This window comes from Nannobrachium achirus (assembly GCF_963921795.1).
Source record: "Nannobrachium achirus genome assembly, chromosome: 5".
NCBI classification, from domain to species: Eukaryota; Metazoa; Chordata; class Actinopteri; order Myctophiformes; family Myctophidae; genus Nannobrachium; species Nannobrachium achirus.
Genome location: NC_137814.1, coordinates 13,356,408 through 13,377,749, shown reverse-complemented (window position 1 = coordinate 13,377,749; position 21,342 = coordinate 13,356,408). Strand labels below are relative to the sequence as shown.

The following is a 21,342-nucleotide window of genomic DNA, read 5'->3' as shown; positions in this document are numbered from 1 at the left end:
CTTCTCGGATCAAATATTTGAATTAAACATGCAATTAGATTAGATTATTATTTTTTAATCGAGTCCAAGCCCTAATAAAAACATAGCAGAATAAAAGTCACTGCGTGTCAGGCATTGAAAACTGTAATGCCTATAATCGTCTCTGCCAGGCCGAAAGGCATGGCCGAGACTATGTTTTCGACCCTGTCCGTCAGTCTGCGTGTCCTTCCTGTCCTTTTCTGTGGACAGCTAATCTCCGGCACCGAAACTGTGTCACTCCCTGGGTGCCAGAGCAGAACCTCTGCCCCCAATTCTTTGCATTGGCCTGTTATACCAGGAGGCGGATTTCTGGAAAACACATTTTTGGACAGTACTCCTACAGATTTTGTCCAAAAATCACGCAAATCGGTACACAGTATCTCTATAGTCATTAAATGAAACTGGACTTTCAGATTTTTCATATTCCATCCTGTTTGGCTAAGATTGGCTTCCAACGAGGCCGAGGAAGAATTGCCACTTCAAACTTTTCAAATCATCCTCATGGTGGCGCTATAACAGGCCGATTCGTGTTTTTACCAATAACTCCACCGATCAGTGTAAAACTTGTATACACACTCCCTAGAGGCCAAGGAAAAACCTTTGCCCTGCATTTTTCATCTGCTTTTTATAGCGCCACCAGGAGGCCGACTTATGTAAAAAAAATGTTTTGATATTAATCCTTCACATTTGTTCCAAATATCACACCAAGCCGTGCACAGTATCTCTACAGTTATGTGATCAAGACTGATCTGCCCGATATTTCATATTCCATCTTAATTGGCTTACATTGGTTTCCAAAGTTTGCAGGATTGGTCCGTTTTGATCAAATTGCCTCAAATCATAAACAATTTTGCACGCACATTCCCAATAGTTGAAGGAACAAATGCCACCCTTTTCACATTGGCCTGTTATAGCGCCACCAGCAGCTCCATTTTTCCAAAACACATTTTTGGAACAAAATGCCTCAAATCATGATGGGCCGCAAATGACATGGCACTCTTTTCACATTTGCCTATTATAGCGCCACCAGGAGGCCACAATAACCTACCAGACCTGGCGGAGACCTGTGCTCGGAAGAGCACTGCTTCTAGTTCATGCTCTATCGCATGACGCAACACCGCCGTGCGACGAGTTATAAGTCAGGCTTTGGAGAGGCATGGAATGGGTGGGGCTTGGAGGGTAGCTTTTTACAGGTGATGACGCTGTTGCCATGGCTACTACCCCAGTCCTGTATATCATTGGCAATCAAGGAGAGTGAATTACTGATACCTATCTACACCCCCCCCCCCGACCAAGATCATCACACTGCCCTCAGGCCTTTTATCTGGTATCATACTACATTACTGAGAGAGAGAGAGAGAGAGAGAGAGAGAGAGAGAGGTGTCTGCAATTTCACCCTGGTTTTCCCAATTTGGGGCTTGCCATTATAGAAATGTTATCTCCACAACATTGGAATTACAATTTCACTTGTTTATCCTGTATCCTGAGTGGATACAATTGCTACCCCGGTTTAAAAAAAAAAATCTGTTTATTAAAGAGCTGTAGAAACAGTTACTGAACAAACAAACACTCTACAGCACTGATTCAGAATACAGTTCTGTTTACCACTTATCTAAAAAAAAAACTACCCTACCTTAAAGTGATTAAAGTGAATCATCATCTCCAGGTCCAATGTGCAATATTAGTCACTGGTGTGTGTGTGTGTGTGTGTGTGTGTGTGTGTGTGTGTGTGTGTGTGTGTGTGCGTGTGCGTGTGCGTGTGCGTGTGTGTGTGCGTGTGCGCGTGTGTCTGTGTGTGTCTGTGTGTGTGTGCGTGCGTGTGCACATGTGTGTGTGCGAGTGCGTGCGTTTGCTCCTGCCTGAGTTTGTGGCAGCCTCATTACTGGCCGGCGCTGCGTTCCTTTGCAGAAATGGGGAAACAAATTATTTCTCAGTTTCCTGCGACAAACTGTGCGTGTGAAGTCGCTAATGAATCCCCGAGGTCTTGTTAGCAGACGCCTCCGTGGGAGAGGAACAGCCTCCGTGCACCTCCTCCGCAGTGGCGTCAGTTCAGCAAAAGCTAGGGTATGGCAAAGATGGGAGTCCTCATGGAAAAGAGGCATTACATTTTGTATAACACGGTTCTATTGTGAAAATAGCAGATCTACATGCTCACAACGCCTCGCGCTGCGAGGCGTTGTGAGCATGTAGATCGGCTATTTTCACAATGTCTGAAAAAAAAAAAACGACTTTTGACAGTTTTTTACCCAGGTTTCTACGGTTTCTTGGGCTGGATATATATATAATATACCATTTTGTCAAGATGGGGAGAATACAGGTGTGGAGAATATAATTATAATACCTTGTTAAAGTGACCATTTTGTTAAATTCTGCATTTGTAGTTATTTTACTGTAATTTAACAACATAATAACCAGCGCGGATAGACAAAGAGACATTCATGGATTTCTATTTAAAGGAGCTATAGTCAACTTTTTCTTGAAAAACGGATGCTAAAATAAAAATTATGTTTCGAAAATATTTTATAAAAAAATAAGCTTCATATATGTGTTTCTATTCAAAAATGACCACACAAAGCGTAAAATAATGATAAAATAATCATTTTGGCCATTGTCAGACCGACACTTTGTTTACATTCTAGTCTATAGACTAGGATGTAAACAAAGTGTCAGCCCTACAATGAAAAAGTTGACTATAGCTCCTTTAAAAGTAGCTTTTATTTTCCCCCCTGGACCCAGGGTATGGCAGCTGCATACCCCTGCCATACCCAATTGACGCCCCTGCTCCTCCGCTGCATGTGCACAGACAAAGTCACATAAGCCGTTAGCCTGGCGCGGCCATGAAATGTGCGTCTGTCTGTCATGAACTTGAACATCTACCGGTCTGATCCGTGATCCCTTGAAAGTTGCCATGATGTAAAGGAAAGCCAACGGGAGCTTCTCTGCCGGAGAAGTACTAACGCTTTTCTTCCTTTTCCTCGTGCACTGCACATTTTCACCTTTGTATTTACATCTGCTCAATTAATCGTGTTCTTTTTTTTGTTCCAATTATGATTGTGGCTTCCAACGATGCACATAACAGGATGAACATTAGATTATCGAGATGAAATTACTGTGCCAGCAGTGATTGTTTTATGATGGTCTAGTTTTGTCTTGTTACAAATCCAGCGCACCCAAAAGCTCAAACTCAGTTTTCAGCTACGCCCAGTTTATTCTTTGTCACGCGACGGCGTCAGGGTAGTCTTACAACTTACAAACTCGTCTTGTGAGCTTAGTAGGCCTGCTGTTTTTGATGTGTGACACTGTGGTGCGATGGAGCATAAATTATAGGATTTAGGCTGTGGCATGTTTAGATCAACTCCAGCCAACATGAGGGAAAGAAAGTGAATGAAAGAGGAAGGTAAAAACCAGTCCAGCTGTTTGGAACTACTTTGCTTTCAAGGAGTCTTTTGATTGACTGATTGAGTATTTTGTTAGACAAAAGTGGAGAACATAACAAGTATAGTCAATACATTAAAAAATGTAGTAGAGTACAAGTACAGTTAAACACCCTGCCTAAAAGGAACATCGCAAATAAGTCATTTTACGGTCTTTTTTTACGTTGCAAGTCCTAGGTACTCAACTCATGGTTATACAAATAACAAAAAACATCCAAACATCATCACAGTTATACAAAACAATATATGTACAGTGGTGCTTTGGGATTTTATTTTCCGGGCGGACGGTCATTTATTGACGTCACGTGCACGCGCCTCTAGTCTAGAGGCTATTTAGATAGAAAGGATGTCAGCAGATATAATGGTGGGAAAACAATAGTTTTCTAGTCTTAATTACATTTGCATTGTTACTTAAGATTTTATGTTCTACTTTCTTTTAATTCATTTAGAAAATACAGCGCTGCAGTAGGCTAGAGAAACAAAGTTTGCCTTCAAGAATCTCAAACACTGAGGACACACACACATCGACACATGCACATGCAGTCACAGCTGGAAACCTATATATCCATATGAATAGAGGGGGCTTGAGGACGCTCACACATTCACCACTAGAAACCTGTTATGCATAGTAGTAGCCACTGATTAAAGTATTGGGTGTAGTTATCGCGGATTCGCGGGGTGGGGGGTTGTCGCGGCTCTCGCGGGGGGGTATGCACGCGTTTACACGATCGTGCACCGTTCGGTGCCGTCCGTGTGGGAATTTTTCCGACCACACGGCGTCCGGTCGCGTCCGGCCTCCAAAGCGCTACTGTATATGTACAGGGTAGGGGAGACAAGGGGGTGGTCACTTCTCACTTCTCGCCTGTCTGACAAGGAATAACAAATACTGTGCAAGATTTATTACACAATGGTGTCTGCACTGCAAGGCAATATGAGCAATTTATCAATAGGCTACAGGAAACAAAAAAGAATTATAAAAAACATAATCCTGTTTTGTTTCAAATAAATACATGCTGTTTACAAAGTCAATGAGTTGGCTAATCGTGTTAAATAATCGGGAGATAATGATGATTAGACATTTTATTGTCATAGTTTTAATCTACAAAACTAACAATGGTACACTTATGATGAAGTATACAACAGAGCGTAACGTCGTTGTCGGGTGGGAACCTTGTATGTCCAAAACCGTTCATTTTGTATTTATCGTTTTAAAAATGATTTAGACTAGTGAAAACAGGCGATCTACAACCACACAACGCCTCGCGGTGCGAGACGTTGTGTGCTTGTAGATCAGATGTTTTCACTACTTTTCACTACTTTTAGGATGAAGCAGGGCTTTTCTTCGCGAAAAACATACCGGTACACATTTGAAACTTGGAGGTACGAGGTCTCTGCCAGACAGTGACGATAAGTGGCTAACCGTGTCCATCATTCTCCCCCACCCACAGCCTCCTCTGCAGTGACCATGCGTAAGGTCACCCACCCCACGGTACGAGAGACCCTGGCCGGCAGAGCCCTGCTGCCCTGTGCCTTCACCCTCAAGCCCAGCTCCGACACCCAACCACCACATGTCCTGTGGACCCGATCCTGGCAACCAGCCAGGGGCCAGGGGCCCCCTGTGGAGCAGACTGTCCTCTCTGCACGGGGTAAGACAATGGAAAACTTTTTTTTTTTTTTTTTTTTTTTTTTACCAGTGGTTCTCAAACGTTTTAATTTTAAAGCTATACTGTGTAAGTTGCTCAACTAGTGGTCTGTAGCAGTATAGCAAACCGCGGTCGCGTCTGCTTTTTTCGTCCGTTTTTCGCCGCGGACCGGGCCGTCAGACCACCGCGTCCGCCTCGCCTCGCCGAGACGCTTTCAATGAGGTCTCCCGTGTCCCTCTACGAGCAGCGGTTGGGGAGCTACATGCTAGACTTCTAGACCAGCAGTAAACAAAGCTGTTGAAGCAAGCTATTTCCTGAAAAGACGCAAGATGCACTGTAATTGGCCGGTAGTGTATCATGTGTGTATGATCTGCGATGTGATTGGCCAACGTATACACAACGTATACAGATGATGCAGATTACGTCATTTTGCCGCAAAATTCTCCCCCCTCACGGCTCATAGAAAACATATAAAGAGAAGGCTTCAGAAGCTGAAAATAACGGAGTGGGTGTTCTAAAACTTTAGCGATTTAACAGTTAGGACAATTTTAAGATTTGTTTTATAAAAAAAGTTACATGGTATAACTTTAAGGACTCCCAGTTTGGTATGCATAATATGGATCTCCCATAATTCGGAGACTGAGAGTGTACAAGTGGAACCAATAATTATAGGTCCATTTGGTTTCATTTGTACACTCTGGTAGTTACAGACTTGGATCCATTCTGTTTCTTATCAGTAATGTAGCCGGGGAACCACACTAAGGACCACTGCTTTTTTGGAGAGACGAGGAGAGGCCTGTTTCTGAACAAACATTCTATAGCAATGATTATAGTTATACTATAGAGCTATTCAAAACTTATTTTAACAAAACATATATATATAACTATTAATATTTAACTATCTAACTATTAATTTACCGAATGTCTGTCTGTCTGTACTTTGACGTCATAGTACTGACGTCACAGACTGGCTTGGACAGGGAACACCATACTGTATATGGGCATAAAAGAGAGCCAGACAGACAGAGATAAGAGATCTCCGCAAACAAAATCTGCTATCACCATATATGGGTATGGCCGGGATAAGAGATCTCCATAATGTATGGGCATGAAAGGGACACAGACAGACAGACAGACAGACAGACAGACAGACAGACAGACAGACAGACGGATACAACGGGTATTGCACAACATCAATGGTGTCCAAGGGCCACTGGTCTAGTATTATTATGTAAAACACCTCCTTTAATCTGCCTTCATAAAAACCGCAGGTGGTCAGTCTGTGTGTGTTCATTTTGCTAACGAAGGACCCCTCTCTGTGCCAAAGGTGATATCATCAAGGTGAACAAGGCTTTCATCGGCCGCGTCAGGCTGCCAGGCTACGCCGCCAGTGCCCTGAACGCTACCATGGAGATCCACCGCCTCCGGACCAACGACTCGGGCACCTACCGCTGTCAGGTGGTCATGGGTAACGACTACGAGAGAGACACGGTGGCACTGGCAGTCACTGGTGAGTACAAACCATGACTTGGCCATGTCAGTGGCGTCAGTTCAGCGAAAGCTAAGATACGGCAACATGACATTTCAAGGACCCCCAGTTTGTAATGCATTAAGCCACGGTCCCCCATTAAAGGTGTCTCCACACCAAACAGCCTACTTCCAACAGCTCCAAACTGCCAGTCTGTTGTAGTCTGCCGGCATTAGTTGGCAAACTTTGTAATTTAAAAGTCCAGGCGACAAACATTGCATTCAGACGCGGAGAGGGGAAAAAAACAACACAGCATAGCAGCACTATTACTAGCCTACTAGCTTCGCTTTGGAGTCGATTGGTATAGGAATTGAGAGTTGAGATTGAGAATATCGTATTTAGTACAAATGTGCGACGGGAAAATGTCTCTGGCTTGTTTAGGCTTGCATGCTTCTGTAGCAGTAGCAAACTGTCCACTCTGCAACCCCCTCAATTCTAACGACGGACTAGGGCGACTCAACAAAACTGGGAAAGTCCAGTCTTTAATTTTTCCGTTGATTTCAAGATTATAATTTCTTTCCAGGCCTGCACAGGCTGCATATAGGACTGTGGGGAAACATAATCAAAACAAAACCATATCAAAACATGCGTTGTCTATTTTTGGGAGCCTTTTCCGTTTGACTAAAAGTTGAAAAAAAGGCTGTTTGTTTCTGTCAATTTGGGAAACATAGAAAGTAAAATGTCGAACTGTAATCTGATCGAATTTTGTGTTAGTGGGCAAACATTTTCAGGCCAGATTAAAAAGCATTAGTGTCGCGCACGGAAAATAGACGATCTGCAAGGTCACACACAGGCGCTTTGAGCTTGTAGATCAGCTATTTTTGTCCCCCAAAGAACAGATAATTGAAAGTGCTTCAGGTCGGCCGAGAGAAAAGCTTGTGTGGAAGCGAAACGGACTGGAAAATAAATTGATTCACAGGCCTTTTCACTTTCAGGGTCGGGTGTACTATCATATACTGTAGATGGAGATATAGATAAAGTGTAGGGTTTGGAAACGGGGGGATTCTCTCTTCTTTGAATTTCCTTTTTTGCTGTTCTCGCTGTGATAGCACCGCCGGTGTCGCCCAGCTTCTGTCGCTTAATATCTTTAATTACATTAATCACAACTTTCCCTGCTGTCTGTGTTTGTATTTTCATTATCTGTGACTAATTATCCGTAACTGAATGCCAATGACAATTTCTCGCTGCGGTCGGCCGACCATGAAATCCTCGAGTAAAGCTCAGATAGGGTTTAACCGATCCATTGGTCATCGTACACCGCGGGCATCTATTGATTCTGAAATGCATTCATGGATCAATTATCCACTTAAACCCTATATCGTTGGGCAGAAACCTCCACATTTAAGCTTTTTTCTGAGTGAAGTGAATGGCCTATTTTACACGTCTTCGTCTTATGACAGCATCATGCAAAAGTAGCGCAAATAGCTCATCTAAGCTCACAACGCATTGCGATGTGACATGCCCAAAATAGGTGGCGCCAGGTTGAAAGTGGTTACGCCTGTCTATGGGTTTTATAAATATTGTACTAATGAAAAGTATTAACTACTAGAGCTTGTGACTAAATAACAACTACATTGTATCCATTGTCCAGGGTTTACTGAACAGTTACAGTTTAGGACATACAGGTTTCCATTCTGACTGTTAGTTGAGTCCCACAGGGCTCACTACTATAGGTCCCCTCCTGTTTTCACTCTACACTAAATGTCTTCAACTTAAATAGCCAATCTACAAGATCTACAGGTACTTGTAGATTTGCTGTCTTCGCTGAATGTTCGCCCCCTAAATAGGGAGGCTAGGGGTTGTGGTTAATTGCTAGTTTGTGTTGGTCACGTATTTGAAATGAGAGCGCCAACAGAACTCACCGGTCCAACATCGGGTCCGCAAATGGAACCAAAATGAACCAAAATGTATAGATCTATAACTCTGAAAGTATACAAATGGAACCGCCTTGGTTAGGGTTAGGGTTAGGGTTTTTTTCTTTTTACTTTACTGGAGTATTTTCAATTGTCAATACTTTTACCCCTACTCTATCTATCCACAAGTTTCCGCGGGAGTTTACTGGAGACTATCGGGACCAAACTTCCGGGTTTAACAGCAGACATACAAGCTCACGTCGCGTCGCAGATGCAACCCGTTGTGAGCTTGTAAATCGGCGCCGGAAGCTCGGTACAGACGTCTGCGCAATGCACTATGGGGCGTTGGAAACTGTAGATTTTGATTATTATTTCAAAATTTGCATTAACCACCTCAGCCGTAAACATTTCGGCCATTAGAGAATAGCCAATCTACAAGCAAACAATGCGTCACATCGCAACATATTAGGAGCTTTTCTGTGTCAATTTTTAAAATATGTTGTATACATTTTGATTCCAATACGTTTTGTACTTTCACTCAAGTACATTTTCTATTACGGATTTTACTTGTAACAGAGTGTTTCTACATTGCAGTATTGATACTGCAATATTTTACTTAAGTAAAACATTGTAGTACTTTTCCCACCATTGTGTAGCCTCACCGGTCCATGGTCGCTCCCCTCCCACTGTGTGTGCATCTAGGTGTGGTGTTCCACTATCAGACTCCTGGCACGCGGTACGCTCTCTCCTTCGCTGACGCCCAGCGGGCCTGTCAGGAGAACTCGGCCCAGATCGCCACGCCGCCACAGCTCTGGGCGGCCTTCTACGACGGCTACACCAGCTGTGCGGCCAGCTGGTTGGCAGACCAGACCGTACGGTAAGCCCAGTCCACTCCGTCCATTTTTAAAATGATAAATTCAAAACGAACGGTTTTGGACATACAAGATTTTCACCCGACAACGACGAAAACTGTCGCTGGAGTAGTGGGAATGCCACCGTCGCCCCCTGCAATGTTGTGGCTTGGTACCCTAGACATAATTCGGCCCTTGGGGAAAACTAATTGGGGAACCCTGATATAGACCATGTATGGTCTACTTGTGCACCAGCAGATGCTGGTCCCTCATTGGCTGTTGATGGTGACGTCACCTGGAATGCTGGTCCGTGATTGGCTACGGGCGTAAACAGACACATATACCTGACAGGGACACCACCGAACTCAGTACTTCGCGCTCTGCTGGCGCAAGTAATTATTATACTATAAACTACAAATTGTCAAATAATATATTCGAAAGAGACAAAGATTTAGAAAACTGACGATTTACGAACAAAGCGAGTCAAACAACATTTAATGCCTCAACTCCTAGGTAAGTGCTTGTCGGGGTGGGGGGTCCCCTGTTCAAATATGATTATTTTGGGAGGCGGCAGTCTGAAAAGGTTGAGAACCACTGTGTTAATGAATACGTAAGTTTTTACACTACTACAAGTGGGACCCCAAATAAGTGGCAAAAGGTTTTTGTTCAGTAACAGCTGTCTGTTAAAACATCACGCACTGCACCTTTATTTTTATTATCCACTTATGCTCTACTAATCCATCCATCATCCTCTTCAGCTGTTATGTTATTGGTTGTACCTGAATATTAAATCAATCTTTTGTTTTTACCTGCCTGGATAAATACAGTTACAGCTTAAATTAAAAGCAAATATAAACTCATAATGGCAAAAAGGGAAGAGACTAAGTCACTCTTGTGGAAAAAATAAAATAAAAAGCCTTAAATTAATAGTATGGCTAATGCATGGCAAGAATGGTTCAGTCACCCTGATGAAGGCATTGTAGCTGAAAGGTGTATTTTATTAAATGTTTTTTCTTGCCATGCATTAGCCATGCTAGGCTATTAAAGGCTTTTACATTTTTTCCACATGAGTGCCTTGGTCTCTTCCCTTTTTGTGCCGTGTCATTTTGTCCCCCATTTGTACCAAAGAGCACCTCGTTGGGGATTTGTACTTTTGCCAAACAGACGCGCTCCTTTCTCTCTTTCTTACGCAGCATAATGGTTAGGACACAGTGAAAACCATCTGTGTGTGTTTATCCATTTGTGTACAACTGGACCCCAACGGGTCTATGGCTGGTTCCATTTGTACACTTTCGGAGTTAGGATTTTACTGGGTGACCTGGGTATCCTCAGTAGAAGGCTCTTCCTGCAACGTTTCAGACACCCAAATGAAAAAGAAAAGGAAAAAAAGGGGTACAAATGGACCCTTATGGCTCCGTTTGGTTGCATTTGTACCAGACGCATAAAAGATCAAAGCAGTACAGTAGCTGTTAGCACCGATGATGATGATGATGATGATGGTGGTGATGTTGGTGCTGGTCATGGGCGCTGATTTTTCTATATTCAAAGGGGTGCCCATTGATTGAAGTAAGCTTGTATAGATCGGCTATTTTCAAATGGCCGAATACAGTATATAGGGCTAAAGTGTTAGAGGCTAATCTATGTGTTGTAATCAAAATCAAAATCTACAAGGACCAATGTAACTAAACCTTTCAAATAAATGTATTGGAGTAAAAGTACAATATGTGGATCCGAGATGTAGTGGAGTAGAAGTAAAAAGAAAACGTATTTAATTTACATCACAGTGGCTTGGGAGTGTGGGGGCGGGCTGTGTTGTGTGGCGTTCCCCTCAAACAAGAGGACCCTCCCTCCGCCTTGGGCCCTAGTAACTCAGTCCCACTTTCCCCCCCCCCTTGTGACGCCCCTGCTGGTGGTGTCCTCTCCACAGCTACCTGGTCCACTCACCAGAGACTGGTTGCTATGGACGAAAGGAGTACTACGCTGGACTGCTGAGCTACGGGAAGAAAGACCCCAATGAGATGTTCGATGTCTACTGTTTTGCCACTGAAATGGATGGTATGTGAACAAGCACATGCGCATGCACACACGCATGCACATGCACACACACGCACATGCAGTTCTTCAAGTTCACAACACGTCACACGCGAGTATGTCAGGATTAAGTGATTAACTCTAACTCTAAAAACTATACCTAACCTCTAAATGATTCATTCTAACCCTGAACCCAACCTGTATCTTTTCCTAATTGTAATTCTAATTTAGAAGAATATACTTAATCTCAAAACATCCGTTTGTCGTCAAGTACAAAATGTGTACACAATACACTATCTGCAGCAGGGCTACACAGTGTGTGTGTGTGTGTGTGTGTGTGTGTGTGTGTGTGTGTGTGTGTGTGTGTGTGTGTGTGTGTGTGTGTGTGTGTGTGTGTGTGTGCGCGTGCTTACGATTATGAAAAGCAATACAGGGACATAACCATGGCCTGTTTCATGAAACCTAGATTAGGGAAGAAGCCTGGATTTATCAGCTATCCTGGCTTAAATTACATGATTGGTCACATTCCATTAAGTCTTTCCCCTGGATGAATTATGAGTTGAATGAAGTTCTGCTTACTTGAGTAGCCTATATATTTTTTGCATATTTTTTTACATAATTGTTGTTTGAATTGGAGTTTGGACATTAAAGTAGCAAAGCCTGTCGACTTTTAAATCACAAGTGGTCACAACAGATGGGCAGAAACAGGTGGATGCGCTCGCAAAGACACACACACACGCACACACACAAACACAGGCTTGCTGCCAGGCTGGTGACCTGACAGTTAGAGACCTTACAGTACTTGGTCCCACTAATAATATATAAAAAACAAGACCATCAGGACAGCACAGCTGTCAGTCGACACTAAACATTATCTTATTTCTGTTTACAATTAGTAAAGTGCTGCACTGAAGTCAATTATGAGAGTAAATATCTTGATGACACTGTTATTATGTGTTTTTCCAACAGAGGTTGGAGTGATAACGAGCACAGGATTTTGTCAAATTAAATCAAAAGTCACAAACGTTGAGGTTTTTTGTAAGAGCAGAAGAGCATGCTGCGTCCATTATTATTATGTGCCTGAGTAGTGAACAACCCATCTGACAATGTTGGTGTTTCCAGGTCTAACGGTTTTTGCAGCATGAACGCTTTTGTGAGGGAAAAAAAATAAAAAAAGAGAACAGAAACTAAACTATTCTACAATGTAGCATAAAAAAGCTGCAAAAAGCCTCCCCCTGGTCAGCCGATAAAACGCGGTTTGCTCACTCCTCGTGCTTTGAAGGAAGGATGAGCCCAGTTCAGGGCCCTCCCCAGGTTGGCAGAGGGAGAGCAGCCCCCAGGATTACACCTTAGGCAATTGGCACTGGGTGAAAAAATGTTTTAAAAGAGCTGCAAAAATGGCCGATCTACAAGCTCGCGACACATTGTGTGAGATTGTAGATTGTCTATTTTTGAAGGAAACTATTTCAGTGAAAGTGAAGTTGGTCTTTGGGTTTTATAAATGTGAACGTATTAACAAGAGCTTGGGACTAGTAACAGCTACTGTACTTCATCGGAACAAAGGTTATTTTTTTATTGTATTTTAATGTTTTTCTTGAAAAGAAGTTTTGGACATACAAGCTTTCCACCCGACAGCAGCGATACATTTTTTGCCACGGTTGAATCTTCTCCCTCACACTGCAGACGTGCACACCACTGTGTGTGTCACTCTCTCTCTCCTCTGTCTAGGCGAGGTGTTCCATTACTCCGTCCCGGGGAGACTGACACTGTCGTCGGCCTCAGACCGCTGCGTGTCCTTGGGAGGACAGCTGGCGACGGTGGGCCAGCTCCACCTGGCGTGGAAGGCGGGCCTGGACAGCTGCTCGCCGGGCTGGCTGTCGGACGGCAGCGTCCGCTACCCGGTCACCCAGCCTCGCCGCGAGGACTGCGGAGGGGACCGGCCCGGGGTCTACACCGTGGCGTTCAACGACAGCGCCGCGGACAACGCCGATGGCCTCTACGACGCTTACTGCTACAGAGGTATGACCGTGTTTCTCCAAACAGTAGGCCGGGACCCATTTGTGGGTTGTGGCCACCTTTTTTATGGGTCACGAGTAAATGTCAAAAAAAAAAAATCATGAAAAAAATGAAAAAAAAAAAAAAAAAATCCAAAAGAATTTCATGAATAATTGTAAAAAATACAAAAATCTAAGAAATTCCATAAATTAGAAAACAAAGTTTAAAGGACCACTTCACCTCTGGGACAACCAGATCTTATTTTATTGTTGTTTGGGACACGATCAACACAATCCTGAGTTATTGTTTGTGTTCAATCTGTGTTTTCAGATAATAGTATTTCAGCATGTACTAGTGATGCATTTTGCATCATATGATGCAAAACACATCACTGATGATGCAAAATGTATCACTAGTACATGCTGAAATACTAAAATATCTCAAAACACAGATTGAACACAAAACAACCTCAGGATTGTGTTGATCGTGTCCCAAACAACAATAAAATAAGATCTGGTTGTCCCAGAGGTGAACTGGGCCTTTAAGAAAAGCTCACAACGTTGCACGAAGCGACACGTTGTTTGCTTGTAGACCTGCTTGTTTGGGTCCTGGGCTTTCACAAACTTTTTGTATAGATCGAGAACCAAAAGAGATGTTTTAGCCAAACTAGTGAACATAGCTTGTATATCTGCTATTTTTCAATAGTTAAAGCATAAAATTCCAAGTCTTAATGGGTTCAACATAAATTAGATCACAATAATCCATCAAACGTTATGTCAATTCTGTAACAGAAAACTGTTATCGTACATTGAAACTATTCAAAAGACACGTTGCAAACATCAACTAACACATTATCCAGCCGTTTGGAGACCAAGGGGGAAAGTCCTCATCCATCCAGGCCTGTATTTATAGAGGGAGAGGGACCACCACTTAGTGTCAACTTGTGGAGTGGAGGGGAAATTAACTTGTAGTTTGTGACAGCCGCCCCCGGATTTGTGCAGCACAGCAAATACGTTCATTTGGTTTCCACTGTGATTTTTGGGAATGGTTTTAACCTGGAAACTGTGGGAACTGCTTTTCAGACTTTTAACCGTGGACCCTATATTTTGGGGCTTGTAATTATAGGGTTAGGGTTAGAAAAACGTCACGTCACAGCGCCATGTGGGCCTGTAGATATGCCATTTTCTCTATTTGTCGTGTGGCGATGTATATAGGGGCTCGCGTGGTTAAAGGGGTAGTTATTGACGATTATACAACTGTCCGATGAAGCGATTGGTTGAAATAGCTCTCTACCCGTGTGAATAATGGGCACTACCACACGGGTCTCATCAAACAAAGATATCAACTGCGCTGGTCGCAAAAGAACTGAAGCGCTCCTCTCTCCCAACACTATGCTAGCGGCTAGGCTTGCAGTTTTCATGTGAAGTTCAGGGACATAGTAGCTAAATTCCAATCGAATATCTTAATTACAATGAAATGAATTTGATGTTTTTTCTTTAAGGGCAACAGTTGTATAATCGCAATATTACACTCGAGGGTGTGAGTTATGTGATTATTGGACCTTCTGCGCTGCCTATATGGGCACTCGCCCTTCGGACTTGTGCCTGCAGCAAGCCAGCAACAGAGGCGGTCCAATAATCACGATAATCCACACCCTCTTGTGTAATATTGCTTAATTCACCCTTTGTTAGCCTTCTGGTTCGTCCCTGACTGACCAACCAGCAGGCTCTATCTGCCTTGTCCCACCCTGGTTCCGCCTTTTTTATGTTGAATTTCTTAAAACATAATTTTTGGAGAAATAAAAAACATTTAAAAACATGCAGAGTCACTATACTGCCACTGAGCAGCTCCATTTTACTGAAACCAAGTTTGAAATTAGAATTGAACACAGAATAAGCAACTGAATTAAAATGGTAGTGGATGGAGTGTCCCACCAAGTGTCCCACCAAGACACAGCAACCAATGGGTATGAGGGGCGGGACTTGACAAAGGGTGAATTGTAACTAACTGTGTGAGGCTGCAATCTTTGGAAGCACAGAGCGAACATATCCATCCAAAGATAACCTCCGTTCCACTCTGAACACAAAGTGCTGCCATAGCCCACTGCATGCCCAGCGAGGCAGTAACCATGACTACAAATGCCGTTGCCACTGGAGTAGCTATGGCAACACAGATTTCACTCGTGTTAGCCTGTCCCACACTGGTGTACATCTGTGAAACCATTGGATTGGTGGTGTTTAAGGGGATGGGGGAGCTAGGGAAAAGTGCACACAGGTCTGGGAACTCTACACAGATGACAGAACAAAGAATAATCAGAATCCTCTTTGTCATGTCACAGGTTTTCTCTTTTTATCCTTTGAGTGCCCTCCATCATTTGTAGTTTTTGTGAGAAGAGACAGGATAGAGGTACAGAGTAGGGTAGAGATGTGTGTATATATGCATGTATGTGTGTGTGTGTGTGTGTGTGTGTGTGTGTGTGTGTGTGTGTGTGTGTGTGTGTGTGTGTGTGTGTGTGTGTGTGTGTGTGTGTGTGTGTGTGTGTGTGTGAGTGTGTGTGTGTGTGTGTGTAGTAGAAGTACATGATGTTTAGAGCATCCTATAGAGGTTTATGCATGGCCTTTTAGGAAGGAAGGAAGGAAGGAAGGAAGGAAGGAAGGAAGGAAGGATCGATGAAGGTAGGGAGGGAGGGAGGAAGGAACAAAGAAAGAAAGGAAGTAATGTCCTTTGTAGTTTGTCTTCCACAGTCATCGGACGCCACAGAGAGAGTAATTTAATTCCACTCGTTAAAAGAGCTTTTACTGGGGCGCCCGCTGGCCTGGTGGTCAAGGCACATACCACATACTAGGCTGTGATGCCTGCTGGCGTCGCCGGTTCGATTCCCGATCCGGACGACCTTTGCCACATGTCATTCCCCATCTCTCTCCCCATTTCCTGTCAGCCTACTGTCCTATCAAATAAAGGCATAAAAAGCCCAAAAACAAATCTTAAAAAAAGAGAGCTTTTACTGTATCTGCTCTTCGGACCGGACAGGATATTTGACCAAGTGTATTTAAAAATATCTTTAAAATATCTCTCTGAATTTCACTTTCTGCTATGCAGCTAACTAGCTATAGGGCTAGGCTTTAGCTAATTTGATGTTGGAGTTATTACGCGACTGCGAAGACAAAAGTGGAAAGGAGGAGGGGCTTTATTTTCTACTCATTTTCAGAGCTATTGAAGTACACCTACTGTTAAGTTGAAGTACACAGACTGTTAGGTTGAAGCATTTTGAAAACTGTGGGAGCCATTGTCTGTCTCCAGAGACTATTCACTGTGTGGTCTTTGAGAGACGATGGGTAAAATGTATTTCAGTGGCAATTAATATACTGTATGTGACTGATAGAGGAAAATGGGCACTGTGTGTGTGTGTGTGTGTGTGTGTGTGTGTGTGTGTGTGTGTGTGTGTGTGTGTGTGTGTGTGTGTGTGTGTGTGTGTGTGTGTGTCTCAGAGATGCCCACGAGTCTCTGAGCAAGAGTCCGAGTCGAGTCTTGAGTCTTTGGCCACGAGTCCTAGTTGAGTCGCAAGTATGCGATGTACAGTACAATTACTGTATGATGATCCCCAACCTGAAATGAAAAGTGCATGGAATGTTCACAGAATGTATAGCCTACAGAATAATAGGCTATACATTCATTTAGGATCCTTTGCATTTTAATAAGCGTGCGCGGCTCAACTGCAGTAGGCAGAGCACGTTATGATAAAAGGCACCACATTCAGTGGCTTTTGTGCATTTTTCGACGCTGATCTGGCACGTTTTCATTGTGCAACAGCGATTAATTAATTGGCGGCGACCTGAGCAGTGCCCGTTTTCTTTTTTTCTTTTTCTTTTTTTTTTTGCGGTTCATTATGCTGTACTACATCTGACTCCCTATACAGGGAGTAGAGAGTAGTGAGAGAGTGAGCGACTGAATTCAGACACAACCTCTTTCAGGTAACGTGAAGAAGTCGGGTCCCATCAAGAAGATCTACAGCTCCCTGTGGAAGCCATGGAGCTACCTGGCAGGCCCCAGTGACCATGACCCCTCCTCAAAGACGGACAGTCCTGACCACACCACAGAGACGCCCGGCACCACAGCAGGTATGGCACCTTTTTGTTTTTACCCCTTGTCTCCCCAATTTAGTCGTTATGCAAAATAATTCCTCCCCCCACACATTTGGGTTGTGCTGACTCACCTGCCAGTGAGGAGCATGAAGAGACTCCGCCCTACTCCTCCCACCAAACACTCCCTGCTGACAGGTGCTGCCCCAGCCCGTATCAATAACGTGCAGATCCCCCTTCCCGTCCGGCCTCCCTCCCCTGTACATGGGGCAATTGTGTTTGTACTGTATAGTCGCTTGACAAAACCGGATGCACCACATCCGGCTTTGTGGTTTCCGCTATTTGTTGTACGACATAGGGCATTGGTTCCCAATCCCAACCTTTTCTTGATCAGGGCTCACTTGAAAATCTCGAAAGTGTTTGCGGCAGCAGATCAGTGTGCATGGATGCAGCCAAGATATCTAAATACCTAAATATCGTCTTTGTCGGGTGGAAATCTTGTATGTCCAAAACCGTTCGCTTTGTATTTATCATCTATAAAATGTACTAAACTAGTGAAAACAGCAGATCTACAACCCCTCGCATCGAGATGCGTTGTGTGCTTGTAGATCGGCTGTTTTCACTAGTCTTGTGCGACAGTCTTGTATGATGAAGCAGGGCTTTGCTTTACCAAAAGACGTACACATTTGAAATTTGGAGATACAAGATTTCTGCCCGACAGTGACGATATGCAACATGCAAGTCAAATTCAAATTCAAGTCATATTTATTTATATACTTACTTACTTAATAAAAAAAATCACACCCGTGTGAACTGAGTGGTGGTTCCCCCCCTCCCCCCCCCCCCCCCCTTCCCCCCTGTGTGTGTGTGTGTGTGTGTGTGTGTGTGCGCGTGTGTGTGTGTGTGTGTGTGTGCCTGGTCTGGCCTGGCCTGAACAACAGCGCCCCTCCCTTAACATGTGTGGTCAGAAAAGGTTACTGCAGGCTACAGACAGACAGACAGACAGACAGACAGACACGGAGACAGACAGACATACCCACACACACGGCCACGTATAGGAGCGTTGTGACCACCGCTCAAAAAACAACAGCAGCGGACCCAAAGTGTTTAACTATCAAGAATGACCAAACAAAAACACATGATAACCATTGATAAATCATGATCCACAAAAGCAAGACATAAATCACAGTAAAACGATAACAATGTAGTACAATTAAAAAAGTTAAAAGAGAAAATGAACAACTACTGTTTAAAAAAGCCGTAAGAGAGGGTATTAAAAAGATAAAGACTTATCGATGAATCATTTCTAACAGCAGACAGGATTGTAAAGCTTCACCGGCAGACAGTAATTGTCTATTGGTCTCGTCTCTTAACTAAAGCGATGCACAGCTCCCCAACAAATTACAAATTACAATTTAGGCATTTAGCAGAGATAAATGCCTCTGTAAATAAATCACTCTTATGCACAGTGATTTAGAAAGTCTAGTCAACACACGACAGGGGAAATGGTCCCGTAAATAGAGAAGCAAAGAAAACAATTTAGTTCTACGAGGATACCACCAGGCAAGGCAAACATCAAACATAGCATCTGTCTGAAGCAGAGGTGTAAAGTAACTAAGTACTTTTACTTTTACTACTGTACTTAAGTACAGTTTTGAGATATTTGTACTTAAGTATTTCCAATTTCCAATACTTTTACTTCTACTCCACTACATCTTGGATCCAAATATTGCACTTTTACTTCACTACATTTATTTGAAAACTTTAGTTACTAGTTACTTTGCAGGTGTAAATTATAATATTAAAAAAAACATACATAAACCACTTTAGCCCTATTTTATACCTTGGCTATTTGAAAATAGACGATCTACAAGCTCACAGCGTGTCGCATCGCGACGCGTTGTGAGCTTGAACAACTACTGCTTAAAAAAGCTGTAAGAGGGAATTATGATCTCCGTCATTAATGCGGCTGTTCGGTGCTGCCGAGATTTTGTGACTCCCCGAACCGAGCCAAAATAAATGGGGCTCTAAAAGTGGAGTATGCATCGGCCCTGACTCTTGAACAACAAAAACAAAAAGTTGAACTGTGGAGATGCAAGGTTTCTGCCCGACAGCAACGCTAAAATGTGAACAACTAACAACTATATCGAGCATCTACAGTAAAGTGAAGATACAAGGATTGAGGAGTGCTGAACAGTGCCGGATCTACAATATGGGCACTTTGAGCACGTGCCCAGGGGCCCTTGGCATCAGGGGGCCCTCCAAAAAAAAAAAAAAAAATCAAAAAATGTAAAAAAAAAAAAAAAAGAAATAAAAAGAAAGAAAGAAAACCCCCGGCCAATTTGGTGGTCACAAATGGTATTTTGTCATTTTTTGAGGGAAGGATATGGCTTATTGACCATATAGTAGTAATATAATAGTACATTGTTATTTATTTTGATTGTCAGTGGCCACACTGCCACTGTCTCTTACCTCAGACTGTTATTGTCTTAAGTGTGATCACTGGCTGCTGATATCGTTAAGCTACTTGGCCCTTGGAGCTTCAGTGCCCAGGGGCCCTCAGAGGTGGTAATCCTGGCCTGGTGCTGAAGGGGGGGGCAGAGTTTTCAGACTGCGGTAGAAGAACAATGTGTGGTGATTCTGCAGTCCTGACTGAGGGGAGGAGGAGGTCATTCCACAGCTTGGGACCCAGGAGGGAAGAAAAGTGTGGGATGCTTGGGGCGACAACACGTTTCTTGCAACAACATCTTTCTCTTTATCAGAATTTCTGTTTCAAAGAAACACTGCAGTACATGATGCAGAACAGTTGCCTTTGGGGGGCATTTAGCCATTAAACCATTAACCCATGAAGACCTGAGGCCGATTCTACAAACGTCTTCTAAATCGTTTTTTCTGAAAAACATCATTATGTTTCTTGTATGACTCAGTGGTTCTCTAACTTTTTAATTTCAAGGACCCCCAAAATTATATGTATTTAGCCGTGGACCCCCATGCATCTCAACATATTTTGTTCCAGGTAGCCCCAGAGATTCAAGTTTATTTTAAAACGTTCAAAGATTTTTCAGTAAATTTCAATAAATGTAAACATCCTTTATTTGTACTAGCATATACCTATATACATGAACAAAATTACCCAAATGGGTATATGCCGTTGTCTGAGAGGACATTGAGCACAACAGCGCCACAGATATATAGATATACAGTGTCCGAACACAGTATTGCATCGTGCTTATAATGCCATACTCTGAGTGGACTTTGAGCCCTCGTTGGCTACGGGGGAGCCAATGAGGAAAATGTAACGAGTAAATCACGAGTAAGTGGCGAGAAATATGACCACGTGATCACGTCTACGACCTAATGAAAATATTCTGCACACAGACGACACAGGGACACAGACGAGCTCCGCACAAGACCACGACCTTTCACCTTCTAACTGGACTGGATTGGTAGACCTGGAGGAAGAGAGCACCCTGCACAACGATGATGCCTGTAAGTAGGGCAGGACCATTATGACATTTTACATGACGATTAATTGTCTCTTGAATAATTGCAATTAACGATTTAATTGTGTTTTTGTCATTGACAATTACATTTCTGTTTGGCTTTTAGGCTTTGAAGTTGTACATGGCATATATGACACATAACCTAAATATACAAAGAAATGACTGACATATTTGACAACTTTATACTTAAAAAAGAAATAATTGACATATATGTCAAGTCGTATTTCCACTATTTTTGAAAAATATTTTTTTGAAAATATATGAATATATTTCTACATGGAAACGATTATGAAGATTATGACAAAATAATTGTGATTATGTCAAATAATTGCGATTAGACGATTATGTAAAAACTGTGACAGGCCTACTTGTAAGAACGCCTTCATAGCCATCATTAACAACCACAA

General features: G+C 43.0%; 1 protein-coding gene across 1 annotated transcript in view; it reads left to right on the top strand.

Annotated features, from left to right (window-relative positions):
- Positions 1–4,917: 4,917 nt before the first annotated feature.
- LOC308284826 (neurocan core protein-like) overlaps positions 4,918–21,342 on the top strand; it is a gene marked incomplete at its 5' end in the record, with an annotated part of 62,654 nt that continues 46,229 nt past the window's right edge. The window contains 7 exons of the mRNA XM_080725553.1: positions 4,918–5,098; positions 6,423–6,605; positions 9,179–9,353; positions 11,255–11,382; positions 13,087–13,377; positions 17,325–17,471; positions 20,811–20,921. Coding sequence (XP_080581679.1) covers positions 4,918–5,098; positions 6,423–6,605; positions 9,179–9,353; positions 11,255–11,382; positions 13,087–13,377; positions 17,325–17,471; positions 20,811–20,921 — 1,216 coding nt within the window. The remainder of the gene's footprint in view (positions 5,099–6,422; positions 6,606–9,178; positions 9,354–11,254; positions 11,383–13,086; positions 13,378–17,324; positions 17,472–20,810; positions 20,922–21,342) is intronic.